Source organism: Colius striatus, chromosome W (assembly GCF_028858725.1).
Source record: "Colius striatus isolate bColStr4 chromosome W, bColStr4.1.hap1, whole genome shotgun sequence".
Classification (NCBI taxonomy): domain Eukaryota; kingdom Metazoa; phylum Chordata; class Aves; order Coliiformes; family Coliidae; genus Colius; species Colius striatus.
In genome coordinates this window covers 22,152,353-22,169,930 of record NC_084789.1, presented here as the reverse complement: position 1 = coordinate 22,169,930, position 17,578 = coordinate 22,152,353, and the positions used below count along the sequence as shown (strand labels likewise).

At 52.0% G+C, this 17,578-nt stretch overlaps 1 protein-coding gene across 1 annotated transcript; it reads right to left on the bottom strand.

Annotated features, from left to right (window-relative positions):
• Window positions 1–2,034: 2,034 nt before the first annotated feature.
• On the bottom strand, window positions 2,035–15,229 carry LOC133628494 (stAR-related lipid transfer protein 3-like). Its single transcript, XM_062016727.1, is given in 12 exon segments — window positions 2,035–2,474; window positions 3,401–3,496; window positions 4,440–4,502; window positions 6,366–6,458; window positions 7,216–7,271; window positions 8,158–8,256; window positions 9,365–9,482; window positions 9,587–9,640; window positions 9,733–9,807; window positions 10,030–10,107; window positions 13,862–14,123; window positions 14,809–15,229. Coding segments are annotated over 11 exon segments (1,038 nt in total). The 5' UTR covers window positions 14,066–14,123; window positions 14,809–15,229; the 3' UTR covers window positions 2,035–2,372.
• Between the last annotated feature and the right edge of the window lie 2,349 nt (window positions 15,230–17,578).

Genomic DNA, 17,578 nt, shown 5'->3' with positions numbered 1-17,578 from the left:
GGGATATATAGCCAGTAGAACATGTAAGTTTCTGAACTTATGGGGTGTTAAACATACTACTGGAATCCCAGGAAATTCTACCGGTCAAGTCATTATCAAACGTACTCATCAAACCTTAAAAGGACTGCTAGAAAAACAAAAAAATAGAGGAAGAGGGGGTGAGCCCTCAAGATAGACTAATGAAAGCCCTTTATACAATGAATCATCTCAGAATTGTGGCAAACCAGAATGAACCACCAGCATTAACACACTTTGCCCAAATGAGTCGGGATTTGGATTTTACTGACAAACCTTAAGTTTGGTATAAGAATCCCACTACTGGAGAGTGGCAAGGACCTGCAGATCTGTTAACGTGGGGAAGAGGCTATGCTTGTGTCATTACAGATCAAGGTCCTCGGTGGATTCCAGCAAAATGGATCAAGTCTCATCAACCGAAAGGACTTAATGACTGTAAGACCGATGGAAAAAACAATCTTGAGGAAAGAACCAAGTGACCCACCCTCAATCCATCACCCTATTAAAATGTAAATCCTGTAAACTGTGGCACCACGTATGCTGCTGTAAATTCCTCCAGCAATCTGTATCGCATTAAAAGAATTGAAGAACTTAACAAGACAGCCAATGGAAACTTTAAAGCAAAAATGGTGTGTTTTCTACGGATGAAGAGATACTTCCATCTTACAGATAATGCTCACAGATCAATATGCTAAAGGAGTTGAAGAAAAGTCCGAAACTACATTCAGGAAACAGAAACATCAGTGGAGTTACAGAGAACTCATCCCTTCGTGCCAGTATGCGTCCCTCCTAGCAACAGATATCAGATTATGTTTATTTTGAGTTTATGGATTTTTGTGTTATATTGTTCAGCAATGTAGCTGTTATTGACCTGTTGTTGTAAACCCGTGGCCATGGGTAAAAATATTTATATTTTCTTCATGTGCCTTTAATTTTGAAATGTGTTGCTGAAGGCTGGCTGGTCCAAAAAAGAAAAAGGGGGGAATTGTAGGCACAAATGTGGCTTGGACCAGCCAGCTTGAATAAAGATGGCAGGGAAAAGTTAATGCAGCTGGCAAGTTACTTCCAATTATCAGGAACTGGTGCTGCAAGTTAATCAATGGGGCCCTGTGTGATCACATGGGCAGAAGCAGCGTATAAGGAAGTAGCTAGCAAAGGAAGGGTGGCTTTGAGTCAACTCTATTGGTTGTACTATGTTGCCTGTGGATGTCTCTGCATGTGCATTACCTACATTCTCTACATCTTTGAATGAATATTGCTTGCACCACTACAACATGCAGGACTCTGCACTTGTCCTTGTTGAACCTCATGAGGTTCCTCTCTGCCCAACTCTCAAGTCAATCAAGATCCCGCTGAATGGCAGCACAGCCTTCTGGGGAATCAGCCAGTCCTCCCAGTTTGGTGTCATCAGCAAACTTGCTGAGGTGCACTCTGTCCCCTCATCCAGGTCGTTGATGAAGATGTTGAAGAGTCCTTCCACCTCCTCCTTCAGTTTAACCACCAGGCTAAGGAGGTCATTCACCTGGTCACATCGAATACAGATGTTGACTTTTACATCACCTGCTAAGAGTGCCAGACCCCAGCACTCCCTGCAGCCAGAGACCTGGCCACCTACATGTTTACAAGGGACCTCTGTCTGGGTCACCACGTCTCTTTGAAAAATACGTTTCACCTGGGTTGCTACCATAGCTGCTCACCCCACCAATAGCTCACAGCAACTCCTCTCCCCTGGATGACTCACCAGCTGCGCCCCTGTGCTCGATTTTGCGTTTAAATCTCCCACTGTGGCTGTGGCCTCAGCTGGCCCCTCCTCCCTCGCAAGGGACACTGGATCAGTGAAGGGGTCATGCCACTGACCCCGTGTTGCTGCTACCGGCAACATCACCAGGCCACCCGCATGGATCACTCAGCCCACCCCCACTGAGGGGACAAGACACTACATACTCAGTATGGATGATGCTTTATTCCAACTAATTGTTTACACCATGTGCTTTTATCTGCTAACACAAGCACCTCCTTTCACTCCACTCCCTGCCCACCTCTTCTGTACTCTCAACCTCTCGCGTTACAGCCCGAGATCTTCCGGATTCCTACAACACCCCGTGTAGCCCAGCCCAAGTAAAATGAACCCCTCCACCTCTGTTTGGCTGCTCCACTGACTGCCTGGGGACAGTCCGCTCTGGCTCTGAAGGCTGATCACAGGGAGTGATCAGGGAGGCAATTCTGTGATTCACCTGTTTCCTGCCAGAAATATCTGGAGGAGACTTGGGAGGCTCCTGACCTTTGGGTGTATCACCCACATGGCCAGTCCTGCCTCCCTCTATGTTTTAGAAGAGTGTTTAGGGGCTCAGTATAAATCAGAGAGCAGAAGAAACCCACCTTGGGGAAACAACCCCTCCTGCAACCCCAGCTGCCACATCGTAGGAGACAATTGTGCTATCTTCAATCCACTGCAAGATCTGGATGGGGAGGGATATAAAAACAGGAGAGAGATTTCCACTGTGTGCCTGAAGATCATATAATGGTGGGAGTTGGAAAGAACCTCTAGAACTCATCCAGCCCAACCCCCCTGCTAAAGCAGGTTCCCCTTGATCAGGGGGCACAGGAACATGTCCAGTTGGGTTTGGAAACCTCCCAAGAAGGAGCCTCCACACCCTCCCTGGGCAGCCTGGGACAGGGTCCCTCACCTCAACACCAAACAAGTTTCTCCGTGTGTTTAAGTAGAACATTTTGCTCCACTGTCACTGGTGACAATGGACCATTCCAAAAAAAGGAGCAGGATTCAAAGCAATCAGAGGAAGAACTTTTTCCCTGAGAGGGCTGTCAGCCCCTGTCCCAGGCTGCCCAGGGAGGTGGGGGAGTCCCCATTCCTGGAGCTATTGCAAAGCCGTGGAGCAGAGGTGCTGAAGGCCATGGGTTAGTGGTGGGCTGGGCACTGTGAGGGCAGGGGATGGACTCCAGGAGCTTAAAGGGCTTTTCCAACCAAAATAATTCTGTGATTCAGAGGCCCTTCAGCAGCTGACCCAAGGTTGAGGGGGCTGAGGGCTTTGGCATAGGACACACAGGTTTGGCTCCTGCTCTGGGTCCCTCTCATTTCGGGGAGCGAGGGGACACACACAGTCATTACATCACCAGCACAAAACGTCCCAATCCTCTCAAGCAAAAGCAGGCAGTTGGCCCGAATCCCTGCCCATCTCCTGGGCTCTTGGGTGGGCACATGTGTGCAGCTGCCCACCACAGTGCCCTCAGACCCCCTGGCTGTGTCTGAACGCCTCGGTGCCCTGGAAGGGCCTGGGCAGCTCCCGCAGCCGCTCTTGGATCCAGAAGCTCTGACTCCGCTCCAAGAAGCTCCTGTGATTAAGCCATCTTTGTCCAGCACGCTCACCTGGCAAGCTGCCACTGTTCTGTTCCACAGGATCATCTTCTCAGGCTGAAGAATAAGCTCCTGGTAAACTGTTTCAGCAGAGCACTGGAGGAAAGCCTGAGGAGAGAGGCAGAGCACTCAGCCTGGCCCTCGCTCCCCTCGGGGAGGGTTGTTTTTAAGGAACACAGGGCAGATGACAAAGAAAGAGGGCGATAAGGTGGAAGAGGAGCAGAGGTGGTAAAACCAGGGGCTGTCACCCCTCTGCCACTGTGGGACCCTGAGGGCACACGTTGAGGCCCAGAGGATAGCCCAGGCCTCTGGTTTCAGCAGCCACTGTGCGCTGAGGGCCATGTGAGAGAGGGCAAGTGTCTGTCTGTCTGCAACATGGACAGGCCTTGGCTCCTCTCCCCTTGCTTGGATTGCTTCAGGAAGCGCCTGACAAGCTCTTCTGAGCTCCAGCACAAGCCAACCATCATTGCTTGGTTCCCTTGGGATGGGAGGGGGGGGAATCTTTGGAGGCAAACAGTTCAGGCAGGAAAGCAGGACCCATCCAGCTTTCCCTCTCCAACGTGGAGCTGCCCTGGTTCCTGCCAATGAGGCAACATATGCACTGGAACAAAGAAAAGGCACCGCAGCAGTGATGCTTTATTAAAGCATGGGCTGCAGCCAAGGAGCTCCAGTGAGAGAGCAGGGAGTGTGGCACTCCCCCCAGCAGCTCTGCTCCATGCCAAGGCAGCAGCAGACGTACGCTCAGCCCTGGTCTTGCTGGCAATTAGTTCCAATTAGCCTCCTTGGTCAGATTAGTTTCTAGATGCTGAGGTTGGAAGGAAGGTTTGGAGTCACCTGCTCCCACTTCTACCAGCAGAAACTGGGGCTCAGTCTATTTACTGGGGAGTTTGCCAGCTAAGGGGCTTTCATGGAGAGATTGCCCAGAGCGTGTGGTGCAGTTCATCTCTCTCAGGTAAAGAGAGAGTGTTTGGCAGCCTGACCCAGGTGCCAGCAGAGCACTGGCTCTTTGTACCACACAGGCTAAAGGAAGAGACCAGGGAACGGTTCTTACCTTTAAAATAAAGGTCTTGCCATGGAAAGGGATTTCGAAAATGTAAACAACATCCCCAAAGTCCTATTCAAGGAATTAAAAAAAAGTCAATTTTAGGTTAGTGAAAAGAATGGTGGGGGTTGGAAGGAACCTCCAGAGCTCCTCCAGTCCAAGCCCCTGCTAAAGCAGGTTCCCCTCGATCAGGGGGCACAGGAACGTGTCCAGGTGGGTTTGGAAACCTCCTGAGAAGGAACGTCCACACCCTCCCTGGGCAGCCTGGGCCAGGATTCCTCACCCTTACAGTAAAGAAGATTTTCCTCCTGATCCAGTGGAACTTCCTGTGTTCCAGTTTGTGCCAGTTACCCCTTGTCCTGTCACTGGCCCCATCCTCTCAATATCCACCCTTTAGGGATTTCTCAGCATTGATGAGGTCCTCTCTCAGCCTTCTCTTCTCCAGGCTGAACAGCCCAGGTCTCACAGCCTTTCCTCATCAGAGAGATGCTCTATCTATGGTTTGTATCTAGGGTAGATTCTGCAGAGGCCATAGGAGCAGTCCTGCCCTGTCCCAAATTACCCTCTCAGCCTCAAAACATCCCCCACCCCAGCAGTGACTCTGGCTCAGGAACCCCCAGCCCGTTTCAGATGCTTGTGCCCAAATCCCCATCAGCAAAACAAGCTCCAGAGCAGCAGCAGTGAGGAGACAGAAAAAGAATCCACTCCATGCCAGGCTGCAAACTCCTCGTCAAGGTCAAATTCCCTTTGTAGCAAAGCTACAAACATCCAGGGAAGAGGAGAGGGGTTTGTTTGCCAACACTGCTGTTGCTACCTACATCTGAGAAGAGCCTCCCTGGAGGGGCTGGAGATGGACAGATGATAACCTTTCATCATTAGCCCTGTGTTAAACTCTAGTCTATTTAAATCTATCCCCCTTTGGATAAAGAAAACAATCTGCCCAGCTAGTTCGGCATCAGACAATTGATCACTTGACAGGGGAATGTTGAACACCAGATGAGACTGCAGTTTGTAGGACACCCTAGTTGTGTTGTAAGCCCACAAGTAGAAAACAAAGTTGGTTTTTGGAGGACAGAGACCCTGCCTCTTTCTGTCCAGTCTCTGGGGACAGAAAGGAGCTCTAAGTAGCCCAGAAAACTGCTGCAGGGCGGGGAGAGAACCATTGTGCTGAGGAGAGAGGCAGGGCAGGGCCTAGAAGTGCCCCTGCAGACAGACCCTTCGGCCAGGCTGCAGTGGAAGGACGTAGAGCAGAGACACATCCCTGGTTTCCACACCAGCACCCACAAAGACCCTGTCCTGGGGACACAAACAGCCTTGGGGTGGGAGGAACAGCTCGTGCCCCACTCTCTCTCTTGGCCAGAAAGGCCAAGCTCCACCGTGGCTCAGTCTTCCCAGGATGCTCAAAGGCTGTGGGGCAAGAAGCTACATTCTCAAATTGCCCCAGGGGAGGTTTAGATTGGAGCTGAGGAAGAACTTTTTCCCCGAGAGGGTTGTCAGCCACTGTCCCAGGCTGCCCAGGGAGGTGGGGGAGTTCCCAGCCCTGGAGAGCTTGAAGGTCTTTTCCAATCAAGCCTATGACTCTAAGCTGTGACAATGGGGCCCTTGAGCTCAGCCACGGGGCCTTTGGGTCCCCACTCCTCTCCACCCCAACATGAGCCCCCCGCACCCACCATCTAAAGGGAGGAGCCAGGGGCTGTCTCCTGTAAAACAGGAAGGCAATTAAACGTCTAAATAAGAGGGCATTTTACATTTAACTGAACTGGACGAGACTCCTAATTCAATCAGGTAATTGTAACACTCATTAATTTTTCCTGTCACAAGGAGGTTTCCAAAGACTCGTCTCTCCTCCTGCTTCTGAAGCCATCCATGCTCTCTGCAGCAGCACTGCCTGGCAGAAGGGGTTTTGGGGGGAGGGAGGAAGACACAGACACTTGCATTGTTTTTCTCAAACTTCCAGTTCTCCTCCTGGGCAAAGATTTGGTCCATGACCTCCATTGCTTCTTTGCCTTGTTGGACATATTCTTTCTCCTAGGAGAGAGAAGAGGATTTCATTAGCTGGCTTGCTACCCCCCACTCCCAGGGCTAGCAGAGAGAAAGGGGAGAACTCCCATCACCACACTGCAGCAATCTCTTAATTTGGGTCACAGAGGCCTCATTTTGGAGCTCAAAGTCATGCTCCTCACCCTGACTCATGACCACACACACCAGCTGCATCTACCAGTGAGCCCTCCTGCCTTAAATGTAAGGGTTTCCAGCAGGCAAAGGGCTTCCTTCTGTGGGGGTGCCAGGCCTGGGAGGGCTGGGGCTAAACAGCAGCAGAACCACTTGGAGAAAGGGCTTGGAGTGGCCTGTGGCCAGTCAGGCTTGGGGGAGGCAAAGGATGGCCCCATGCGGCCATGGCTCAGGGGGAAGGGATGAGGCAATGCCCAGCGTGTGGGTGAGGAGGGAAGGGGAGAGAGGAACAGAGGGGAGGCAGAATCACATCTCTATGGGGAACACACAGCCTTGAAGTGGGAGGTAGTGTCAGGCCTTACCCAGAGGCCCCATCCTGGGGTGGTCACGATGCCACCGTGCTCATGGCAACGGGGAGAGGAATGTGGGCAGAGCTCCTCAGCCAGTGTCCCCAGTACAGAAGGCTGTGAACTGGGGGATGGCAGCCCCTGGGGCTCTGCAGGTACAGCATCCTGATAGGGCTGCAGGACTGTCAGGGGCTCCCACAGCCCTGAATTGGCCCAAAGCCACTGGGCAGGTACAGCTGGCCACGGGCCACAGAGCCTCTGCTTACCTGAGCTGTCACTGCCTTCCTCCCTGCACCCTCCTCATCTGACTCGTTGTCTGATCCTGAGGGGAAGCACAGAATTAACATACAGCTGACAAAGAGCCTACATAGAATGGTTTTGGTTTGAAAAGATCTTAAAGATCAAGTCTACCCCCTACCCTCACAGTGCCCAGCCCACCACTAACCCATGGCCCTCAGCACCTCAGCGCCACGGTTTTGCAATAGCTCCAGGGCTGGGGACTCCCCCACCTCCCTGGGCAGCCTGTGCCACAGTAACACTGCCCTGAGATCAAGACTGATCCCCATGCCTTGTCTGACAGGAAGAGATGTCAGTGGGGATGGAGGGAAAGGGGGAATGAGTCTGACAGAGCCTGAGCTGGGCCTCCCTGAAGGCCCCACTCTGCTCTGGGGAAGGCTGAGCACAAAGTGGGTGTTGGCTGCACCCACATAACTGCACAGGCTGATGTCCTCTTACTCCCGAGCAAGGGAGGTCCCCAGAGATAAGTGTCACAGGGCAGCTCTTCTCCTCAGAATCTCAAAATGTTGGGGGTTGGAAGAGCCCTCCAGAGCTCCTCCAGTCCAAGCCCCTGCTAAAGCAGGTTCCCCTCGATCAGGGGGCACAGGAACATGTCCAGGTGGGTTTGGAAACCTCCTGAAAAGGAGACTCCACACCCTCCCTGGGCAGCCTGGGCCAGGGTCCCTCACCCTTTTATACAGTAAAGAAGTTTTTCTTCCTGTTTCAGTGGAACTTCCTGTGTTCCAGCTCATGCCCATTACCCCTTGTCCTGTCACTGGCCACCACAGAACAAACACTGGTCCCATCCTCCCGACACCCACCCTTTCAGGATTTCTCAGCATTGATAAGGGCCCCTCACCTGCTTGTGGCAACCCAGGAGAAATGCCACGAGGGAAGCAGGGCGGGTTGAAGGGCAAGAGAGGACATCTCACCTGCGAAGGACTCCAGTGGGGAGTAGAACTGCCCCTCAGAAAGGGCTCCAGGATAGAGCAGGGGCCCATGAGAGGCTGCAGCCTGGGCTGCCAGGCACCCTGTGAGCCAAAGCACCAGGTTTTGCATTGAAACAGCACCCACTGCTTCAACACAAAGGATGCTGAGGCCCTCACCACATCCAGCACTGCTCAACCACCCTCCCAGTCACTTCTTTCCTGACACAGCTCCTCTTTTCGAGCTGACACCAGCCAGCCCACAAGCTTTTCAGCTCCTATTGCCTCATCTTTTGTTTTGAGACATTTTATCTGCATGGAGATCAATGGGCTCTTCTGCCTGTCAAATCCAAAGGTGATTAAGCATCTAATTAAATAAGAGCTTTCCCTGTGGAAGCAATTTGGGACCTTAGCCTAATCCAATAGAGGCATTAAACACTTGATCACTTTTCATCTTAAAGCTTCCTTGCAAGACCCAAATATCCTCTGATGATTTCTGATCAGTCAGTGGCTTTCTGATCAAGCTCCACTTGACAAATACCTCTTCAGTTCTGTGCAATTTCCCAGTCCCCTTTTGTCAAAGTCTGGGAGAGTGACAAACTCCTGCTGCTGCTTTAGGAACGGGGCAGCCTGTGACAGTCCAGGCTGAGCATCCAGCTTCCTAGAAGAATCCCTGGAAGTTATGGGTGCCCAGAAGTGCAGGGGAATTTTTCATGCTTTAGGTCAGATTCAATCTCCATAGAGTTTGACCTCAGTGACTGTAAAATTTCACACCCTGTAACACACACTGCACCACTGGAATGTGGCTGGGACCAAAAGGTCTCCATCTTGGACCTAAACACAGATATCCAGGGAGGGAGGAGAGCCCAACAGTTACCCCTTGGCATTCGTTCCACTGTTTCAAAACATTCTCTCTGCTGCAGAGGTGAGTTCCGTTTCCAATATGTCTGGCTTCAGGATCCAGACACTGGGGAATTTAGCATGTTTTTTTCTCCACCCAATAAAAAGTTGGTTTTTATAAGCTGGTATTTTCCCCCCCTGAAGGGACTTGTATACCATAACAGAATTGAGTCAGGCACTTACCATCACGGCCAGCCTGGAGATCACTTCTCCATAAATGTCATATCTGTCAAGGTGCTGCCAAGACAGCAGAAACCCCAGGCCTGGGAAACTCATCTGCCAAACTCCTACCAGAGAGGAGCAAAATACTCACAGTGTTCCTCTTCTGCTTCCTGAGTTAGGACTTTAAAATCTAGGAACCAAGTCTCCAGCCAAGCGATGACAAACGAGACAATGGGGAGTAAATAGCCAAAAGCTCCTTTGGTCAGAAGCTGTGTGGAAAAAAAAACCAAAAGGCAGAAACCAGAGGGAGCTTAAACAAAGGGGAAAACAGCAGCATCACAAAGTAATCCCCTGTGAGCCGAAGGGAACTGACCTTGGAGAGGATAACCTTCACAATCAGGAAGGCACTGGACACCAGGGTAGTGATCTGAAAAAGAAAACACAATGTCTCTCAGATCCCTGAGAACCCCAATCAGAGGGTGAAAACTGAAAACAGGAAAGCAGAAACAACCTCCTTACCGCTATGACCCACCAGTGACGCAGCCTGACGGCATAGGTTAACAGCAGCACAAAGAAACGAAAGAAAGCCAAGACCTGTGAAAAAAAAACAAACCAAAAAGCCACCAACACTTAGTTACTGCCCTGGGCCCTCTGCCAGGTGCTGGGAGAGGTGTTGGTGAGCCCAGATCCCCTGGACCTCAGCATCGAGATGGATGGGGTCAAGGCTGCAAGACTGTGACCTGTCCTGTTTCACCCAGCCCCACCATCCTGAGCACCAAAGCTGTTTCCTCCCCTGTGGCATTTTGGGATACTCACAAATATATCAAAGAATGAGGTCTTAAATTTGTACTAAATTATTTCATTCTACAGGTTCTTCTGAATGCCATCCTTGGTCTGAAGGGGAGACAGGAGAGCAGAAAGTTACTGAGTGCCCTAAGAAGAAAGGAATGGTAGGGAGAAGGTGGCTGAGGGGTTGTAGTGGGTCTGGGATGGTAGTGATTTTCCACAGCAGCTCCTGCAGTGCTGTGCTTACTGTTGATATCAATATTATGACTACCGCTCACACAGCATCAGGGCTGTCCCTCCAGCATTCCTTCCCCCACCTTCACCAATAGCTGTGGGTGGGCATGATCTTGGGAGGGACTATGGCCAGGACAGCTGACCCAGGCTGACCAAGGAGATATTCCATACCATATGACGTCAGCTCAGTAATATAAACTGGGGGAGAGGAGCAGGAAGGGGAGGCGAGATTCATTTCTGGCCTTCCAAAAGCAACCGCTACGCGTACTGAAGCCCTGCTTCTCGGGAGGTGGCCGGACATCGCTGCTGATGGGAAGTAGAGAGGAACAGCTTTATCTGCTTCTGCTTTGCTTCCCGCGCGCGCGGCTTTGCTGCTTATTTATTAAACTGCTTTTATCTCAACCCACGAGATTCCCATCTTATTTTCTCCCCTTCCCTGGCTTGCTGAGGAGGTGGGGGATAAAGCGGTGTGGTGGGCACCTGGCATCCAGCCAGGCTCAAACTACCACAGGGGTGAGCAGAGGTTCCCGGTGGGTTGGGTTGTGCATTGGGCACATGAACACTTGTGTGGGCTCAGCTGCCAGGACAGGACCGTGGGAGGATGCAATGGCCCCTTTCACCCAGGGTTCCCACCCAGAACTTTGTAACACCAAAAAGCTGCTCCTTTGGCTCAGCACATCCAGCACCACCGGATCACGACCCTCACAGCCTGAAGGCCTGTTGGACACCTCTGGCTTGTGCCCACTGTTTCACAGAATCCCAGACTGGTGGGGGTTGGAAGGGCCCTCCAGAGCTCATCCAGCCCAACCCCCTGCTAAAGCACAGGAATGTGTCCAGGTGGGTTTGGAAACCTCCTGAGAAGGAACCTCCACACCCTCCCTGGGCAGCCTGGGCCAGGGTCCCTCACCTCAACACCAAACAAGTTTCTCCTCCTCCTGTTCAAGTGGAACTTCCTGTGTTCCAGCTTGTGCCTTTGTCCTGTCACTGGCCACCACAGAACAAACACTGGTCCCATCCCCTGGGCACCCACCCTTTAGGGATTTCTCAGCATTGATAAGATCCTCCCTCAGCCTTCTCTTCTCCAGACTAAACAGCCCCACGTCCTGCAGCCTTTCCTCATAAGGAAGATGCTCCAGTCCCCTGATCATCTTGGTGTCCCTGTGCTGGACTCTCTCCAGAAGTTCTCTGTCCCTCTTGAGCTGGGAAGCCCAGAACTGGACACAGGAATCCAGATGAGACCTCACCAGGGCAGAGTAGAGAGGCAGGAAAATCTCCTTTGACAGATTTCAGCTGTATTGGAGAAGGCACAGAAAAAAAATGGAAAACCACAGGAAACTGCTTCTCCAGCACCTTCAGTAACACACTGAACAAAACATCTCCCACAGCTGGGCCAACAAAACATGTGAGGGTTCTTGGGGGTCACTCAGCAACCTGATGGAATCTCAGCTGCAAAGCACTGAGGGGATCCTTTTCCTCCCCTCCATGACTCGTGGGAGTGAGGAGCTGCCCTCCAAGAAATCCCAGGGAGGAAGTCACCTGTCTGGTTCAAATGTGCAAAGGGGAAGAGGGAGGAGAGTAGGATGAGGGACATGCATAGACACAGAGAGGCTGCAAGGGAATCTGAAAGAGACAAAACCACTTGCTGGGGTATTGTGTGGGGGTGTGGAAAAAGCCCACAGGAGAGCTCTTGTGCCTCACCCCAAGGTGATGTGGGGCCAGACAGCCCTGTTTCTTTTGACACTGTAAATCCTGGTCTCGAGAGCCTGGAAGGGGAGGAATAGGATGGCTCAGGTAACTGGAACAAATGCTTTACCTTTAGGCTATTGGTTTGAATGCAGCCCAGCTGGCCTGGTCGCTGGTATGGGCTGACAGCTGTTTGATGAGCTGGGAGAAACAAGTTGGTGGATCTCAGGCCAGTTCTTGGCAGCCTGGTGTCCTGGCACCCTCTTGTCAGACAGGCCAAGGACAGAAGAGGCAGCCATCGGGAAACGGTCCCTCTAAGTCAGGGCTGGTGCTGAACATTCAGGGAGGGGAGAGGAGGAGAGGGGGGTGGCAAAGCTTGATCTGAGCTATAGCTCCAGGCCTTGTGCCAGGCAGCTTTGCTGAGCCACCACTGAAAGCTTCTTCTCCACCCCATGACTCCACTGCAGGAGGAACGGGACGCAGGGAAAGCTTTGGAGGATGATTTTTGGGAGGTGGGTTTTTTTCAGTTTAAATACAGGCCACTGCTGTGAACGAGGGAGAAGAACCATCTGAGGCATCTTCTCTGCCTTTGGTTACAGCTTGCAGGCAACAGACATTTAACAAGGGCCAATTTGCTCAGCTTATCTCACAGCAAAGAAAACTGTTTGATAAAAAAACATTAGTCATGATATAAAAAATTGTTGCTCTTCATAACTAAGAAAATAAGCTCTCCTAATAGCTTTAAATATGCAGCATCTCATCTCGGGCCCCAAATATCAGCAGTTAGTCACTTATTAATGGCTACCTGCAAGACCTAAGCTCAGAATCTCCCTGGTGAACGCGCTGGGGGATTACGTCCCTGGGGGCTGGAGGGTTTGATTTGTAGACAGTACCTCTCCAGAGAGCACAGAGAAGAGGGACAGGAGCAGGAGGCCAGGGTACAAACTGAGTGTGAGGGCCACCATTGGCATGGCTGGAATGCTGGCTGGAAGAGGCTTTTTCCTAAGCAGCAGGAGGGGGGACTGGGGTCTCTTCAGGCTCTAGAGACCATGCAGGGTGAGGGAGCTGCTGGCTGAGACAATCTGTTAAGTGCAGACACCCAGGAGATAAACAGGGTAGAGATAAGAGCTGCTAAGTGAGGGCAGGATTCAGTGGTGATAAATAAAAGCCAGACACTGTCAGGGCTACAGGCAGGAGCTCTGAGGTCTATCTCTTCATCTGGTCTCTCTGCTCAGGTTGTTCCCTGGGAGGACATGTAGTGCCCAAAACCTGTCATCGGCACAGTTGAAACCAGTCGGGACCAGTTCAGGCAAAAATACAATCAAAATAAAGCCCAGGGAGTAACTTTGATCGGAGGGCATTGAAATAAATGAACTGGATTTCCCTGGTCCTTGAGTGAGCAAACAAAGCTATGACAGCGCTGTGGGGAGGGCCAACCCCCTTGTGTTCCCCTTCATGAGAGGAGCAGCATCCCTCCTGCTTTGAGAAGCTGGGATTAGAGTGTTGGGAGCAAATCTCAAAGGCCCTTTTGTCTCTGCTGGGTGGGTGAGAGGAGGGTTTACACATCCTACCCAGCTCCTCCAGCACAGCAGCAAAGGCGGCAGCTGCTTTTCCTTCTAAGGCAAAGGGGAGCAGGAGAGAAATGCTTGACCTGGGGATTCCACAAGTCCCAGATCTTGTTATGCTCCAACACAGGGAGCTACAAAACATGGTGATAATGACCCTGAGCAGCCACAACAGAGGCTGGCTGCAGGAAACTGAGCTGGACTTTAGTTTACATTGCCTTAGCAGAGGCTTCTCAGCCAGCAACAGATCAGCAGAGCGCTGGGAAGAACAAAGACTTGGCCCAAGACTTCTGAAAGGCAGCGATTAAGGCAGAGGGAGCTGAACTGTAAAAGCACTTAAAAAGGGCAAAGTCTCCAGGGATTTGTTTCCCTCAACTTACATTCAATTCGATTATCCACAACAAAGAGATAAAGAGCAGGTCGAAGGTGACGAAGAGGCAGAAGGTTCTCCTCACATCCGAGACGGCTTTCCTCTTCTCTGGAGAGAAGTAGCAGTAGGGGGAGAAGCCCTGGCTGTGGGAGAGTGAGGTGCTGATGGAGGTAATGGCTGGGAGGCTTCGTTCCAGGTCTGTGGGCTTGCTCATCCTTGTAGACTTGGGGTCTACATCAGTTGGGGCAACATTTGCCAAGTCGGTGCATCACCTGCAGGGAGACACAAAGGGAACCCTCAGGTCTCTGGATTCTCCTTCTAAAGGCAAATATTCCATTACTACATCAGATCCTGCCCGTTTTGGACAGTTCCTGTGGGAAAAGGTTAATAATGCTGGGCTGCCAGTGAGCCTCCCCCTCTGAAGCAAAGACATCCAGGGCCCACCCCATGGTCACCTTCCTTCCCTCTCCTCACTGCAGGGAAGGAGAAATCAGCTGCTAAAGGCTCAGAGGTGCAGTGGGTCTATAGAGCCACCAGCAAGTGTCACTGGGACCTAGAGGCAGCCACCCAGAAGATGCTGGCAGCAGAATGAGCCAAGCTGGAGGCTACAGACAGCGTCCAGAGCAGCAGATGGCAAGCCCCACAGAGATCCCACAATCCCAGAATGGTGGGGACTGGAAGGGCCCTCCAGAGCTCATCCAGCCCAACCCCCTGCTAAAGCAGGTTCCCCTCAATCAGGGGGCATAGGAACATGTCCAGATGGGTTTGGAAACCTCCAGAGAAGGAGCCTCCACACCCTCCCTGAGCAGCCTGTGCCAGGGTCCGTCACCTCAACATCAAACAAGTTTTTCCTTGTATTTAAGCGGAACTTTTTGTGTTCCAGCTTGTGCCCGTTACCCCTTGTCGTGTCACTGGCCATCACAGAACAAACACTGGTCCCATCCTCTCAACACTTACCCTTTAGGGATTTCTCAGCATTGATGAGATCTCCCCTCAATCTTCTCTTCTCCAGGCTGAATAGCCCCAGGTCCTGCAGCCTTTCCTCATCAGAGAGATGTTCCAGTTCCCTGATTTCATGTTCCAGTTCCTGGGGTCACACACCCGACCCCAGCCTAGTGCAGCAGCAGGAAGGCAGGCAGGGGAAAGTTCTGCTCTCCAGCCTGGCCACACAAACCCTGGCAGCCCCTGGGTACAAGATCCTGGCAGGGCTGTTTTCACCCAGCCCATGCCAACCATTTTACGACCATTTTTTCCTCTCCGTCAGTGCCACACAAAGAGGCCACTGTGCTAAGGACGCGCAACCAAGCACATATGCTGGAGACAAACAAGGGAAGAGGTTGTCAAAACAGGTCAGGCCAGGGAGCTGTCAGTCCCCAGCCTCACCACCTCCCAGTCACCCATGGCAAACTCCTCTGCAAAATCCTCCTGCTCAAGGACGTTCTGCCTCAAAAAAAAAGAGCTTCTTTCCTGCACTAGCTGCTATCGAGGAGGTGCTGCACCCTCTGGAACCCGAGGGAGTTTTGTTTGCTTGCAGCAGGTCCATGTTTGCAACAACCAGGAGGCTGCAGCCAGACTGAGGTAAAAAAAGCCACAGGAGCTGTGGGAAGGGTCAATCCACAAAGCAGGCAAAGCCAGAGTTGCTGCTGAGCCCCACTGAGAACTGGAACAACTGCAAGAGCTGAGCACAGCCTGATTTTGGACCATTTTGGGTCCCTGCAGCAGTGTTTTTTGCCTCCCATTTCCTGGGGAGTGGCAAGGCTGAGGAGGGAACAAAGCTGGCCTCCTGTCAAGTCCCTAGAGTCTCTCTTGGAGGCACTTCGGTAGGAGCTGGAATGTCACTTAGGATCAGCCGCGACCACCCGCGCCCTTGGCTGTGCCGAGCGAGGGGCTGTCATGGTTTGACATGACAGCCTTTTCTGGTATGGGGGAAGGGGCTGCAAAGATGACTCCTGCAAGAAGTTGCTCACAACTCTCCCCAGCTCAGAAAAGGCTCACTTCTGGGGCTGAGCCAATTAGACGCCTCCACGATCACTTTTTAAGAAGAAGCCGGAAGGGGAGGTGTCTTCCTCCATCTTCTTTCTTTCTTCTGCCCCTTCTTCTCTTCTTCTGGCTGGTGGTGGTGCAAGGAGTAGGAACGGTGAGAGAAACAACCATGCGGACTCCAAGGTCAGTGATGAAAGGGAGGAGGTGTACTGTAGCAGAGACTCCCCTGCATTCTATGGAGAGAACTGGTGAAGCTGAGATTTATTTTCATTTCTTTAAAGACCCCGAGCCAGGGACAGTGATTTTGGCCAGAGGAGGCCTTGTCCCGAAGGAGGGGCCCTTTATCACTATGGCCGGAGCAGGCCCTGTCCCGAGGAAGGGACCTTGCAAGTGCAGAAACTGCAACCGCGGTGAAGAATCCACGTCAGAGATATTCACCAAGGACTGTGTCCCGTGTGAGGGACCCTGTATGGGCAGAAGCTGCAGCTGCTGGGAACAACCCACACCAGAGAAGTTTGTTAAGGACTGTGTTCCGGGGGAGGAACCCCGTGTTGGAGCAGGGGAAGAATGCCAGGAGTCGTCCTCATCTGAGAAGACAGAAGCGGCAGAGCCCATCTGTGAGAGACTGACCACATCCACTGACCACATCCCCCACTCCTTGCCCCCCTGAGCCGTTGTGGGGGGAGGAGGTAGAGATATGGGGAGCAGTGAGCTGGGCCCGGGAAGAAAGGAGGGATGGGGGAGGGAGATCTTAAAGTGCTGGTTGTAATTTTCTCATCATCCTACTCCCTTTTTGCTTTTATTCTGTTCTGTTTCTTGTAGAATAAACTTTCCTACTTTCCTCTCTAAGTCGAGTACTAGAGTCTGTTTTGCCCAGAACCATAATTGGCAGTGAGCCCTCCCTGCCCTTGTCTCAATCCACAACAATCTTGATTATCTTTTTACTCCCATTTCGCTGGGTCCTCCGCCATCTTAACGAGGGTAGGGGTGAATGGGGGCATCGAGCGAGAAACTGTCGTGGTGCCCACCTTGGACTGAGCAAAGTTACAGACAGCTGTGAGCCCTAAATAATACATCACCTCACACACTGGCTGCCTCCTCCTCCACGGCACGACTTCCTCGACTCCTTCTCTCCGACACCACTTTGAACAGGCAGCCCTTCCCCCCGAACTTTCACAGCGGTTTAAAATCACCCTGCGAAAGACTCGCTGTCAGCTCTGCTCTTCCCCTCCCCCTATGCCAAGCACGCCCTGGGGCCACTCTGCAGTGCCAGGGACAGAGACAGCCTTTCCTCATCAGAGCTCCTCTGATCATCTTGGTAGCCTTGGTGCTGGCCTCTCTCCAGCAGTTCCCTCTCTTGAACTGGGGAGCCCAGACCTGGACACCATAGCAGCAGGAAAAGGAACCTCAGGGTATTTCTGTGGAGGCCTGAAAAGGAGTAATCCCCAGGATACCAGAGCCTCTGTGAGCAGATGCAAAGCATCTGATGCAAATCACAGAATGGGTAGGGGTTGGAAGGGACCTTTAGAGATCATCTAGTCCAACCCCCCTGCAGAAGCAGGTTCACCTAGATCAGGTCGCATAGGAACATGTCCAGGCGGGTCTTGAAGACCTCCAAGGAAGGAGGCTCCACAACCCCTCTGGGCAGCCTGTGCCACTGCTCCCTCACACGAAATAGTTTTTTCTTATGTTTAAGTGGAACATGTGTTCCAGCTTCATCCCATTATCCCATTATCCCTTGTCC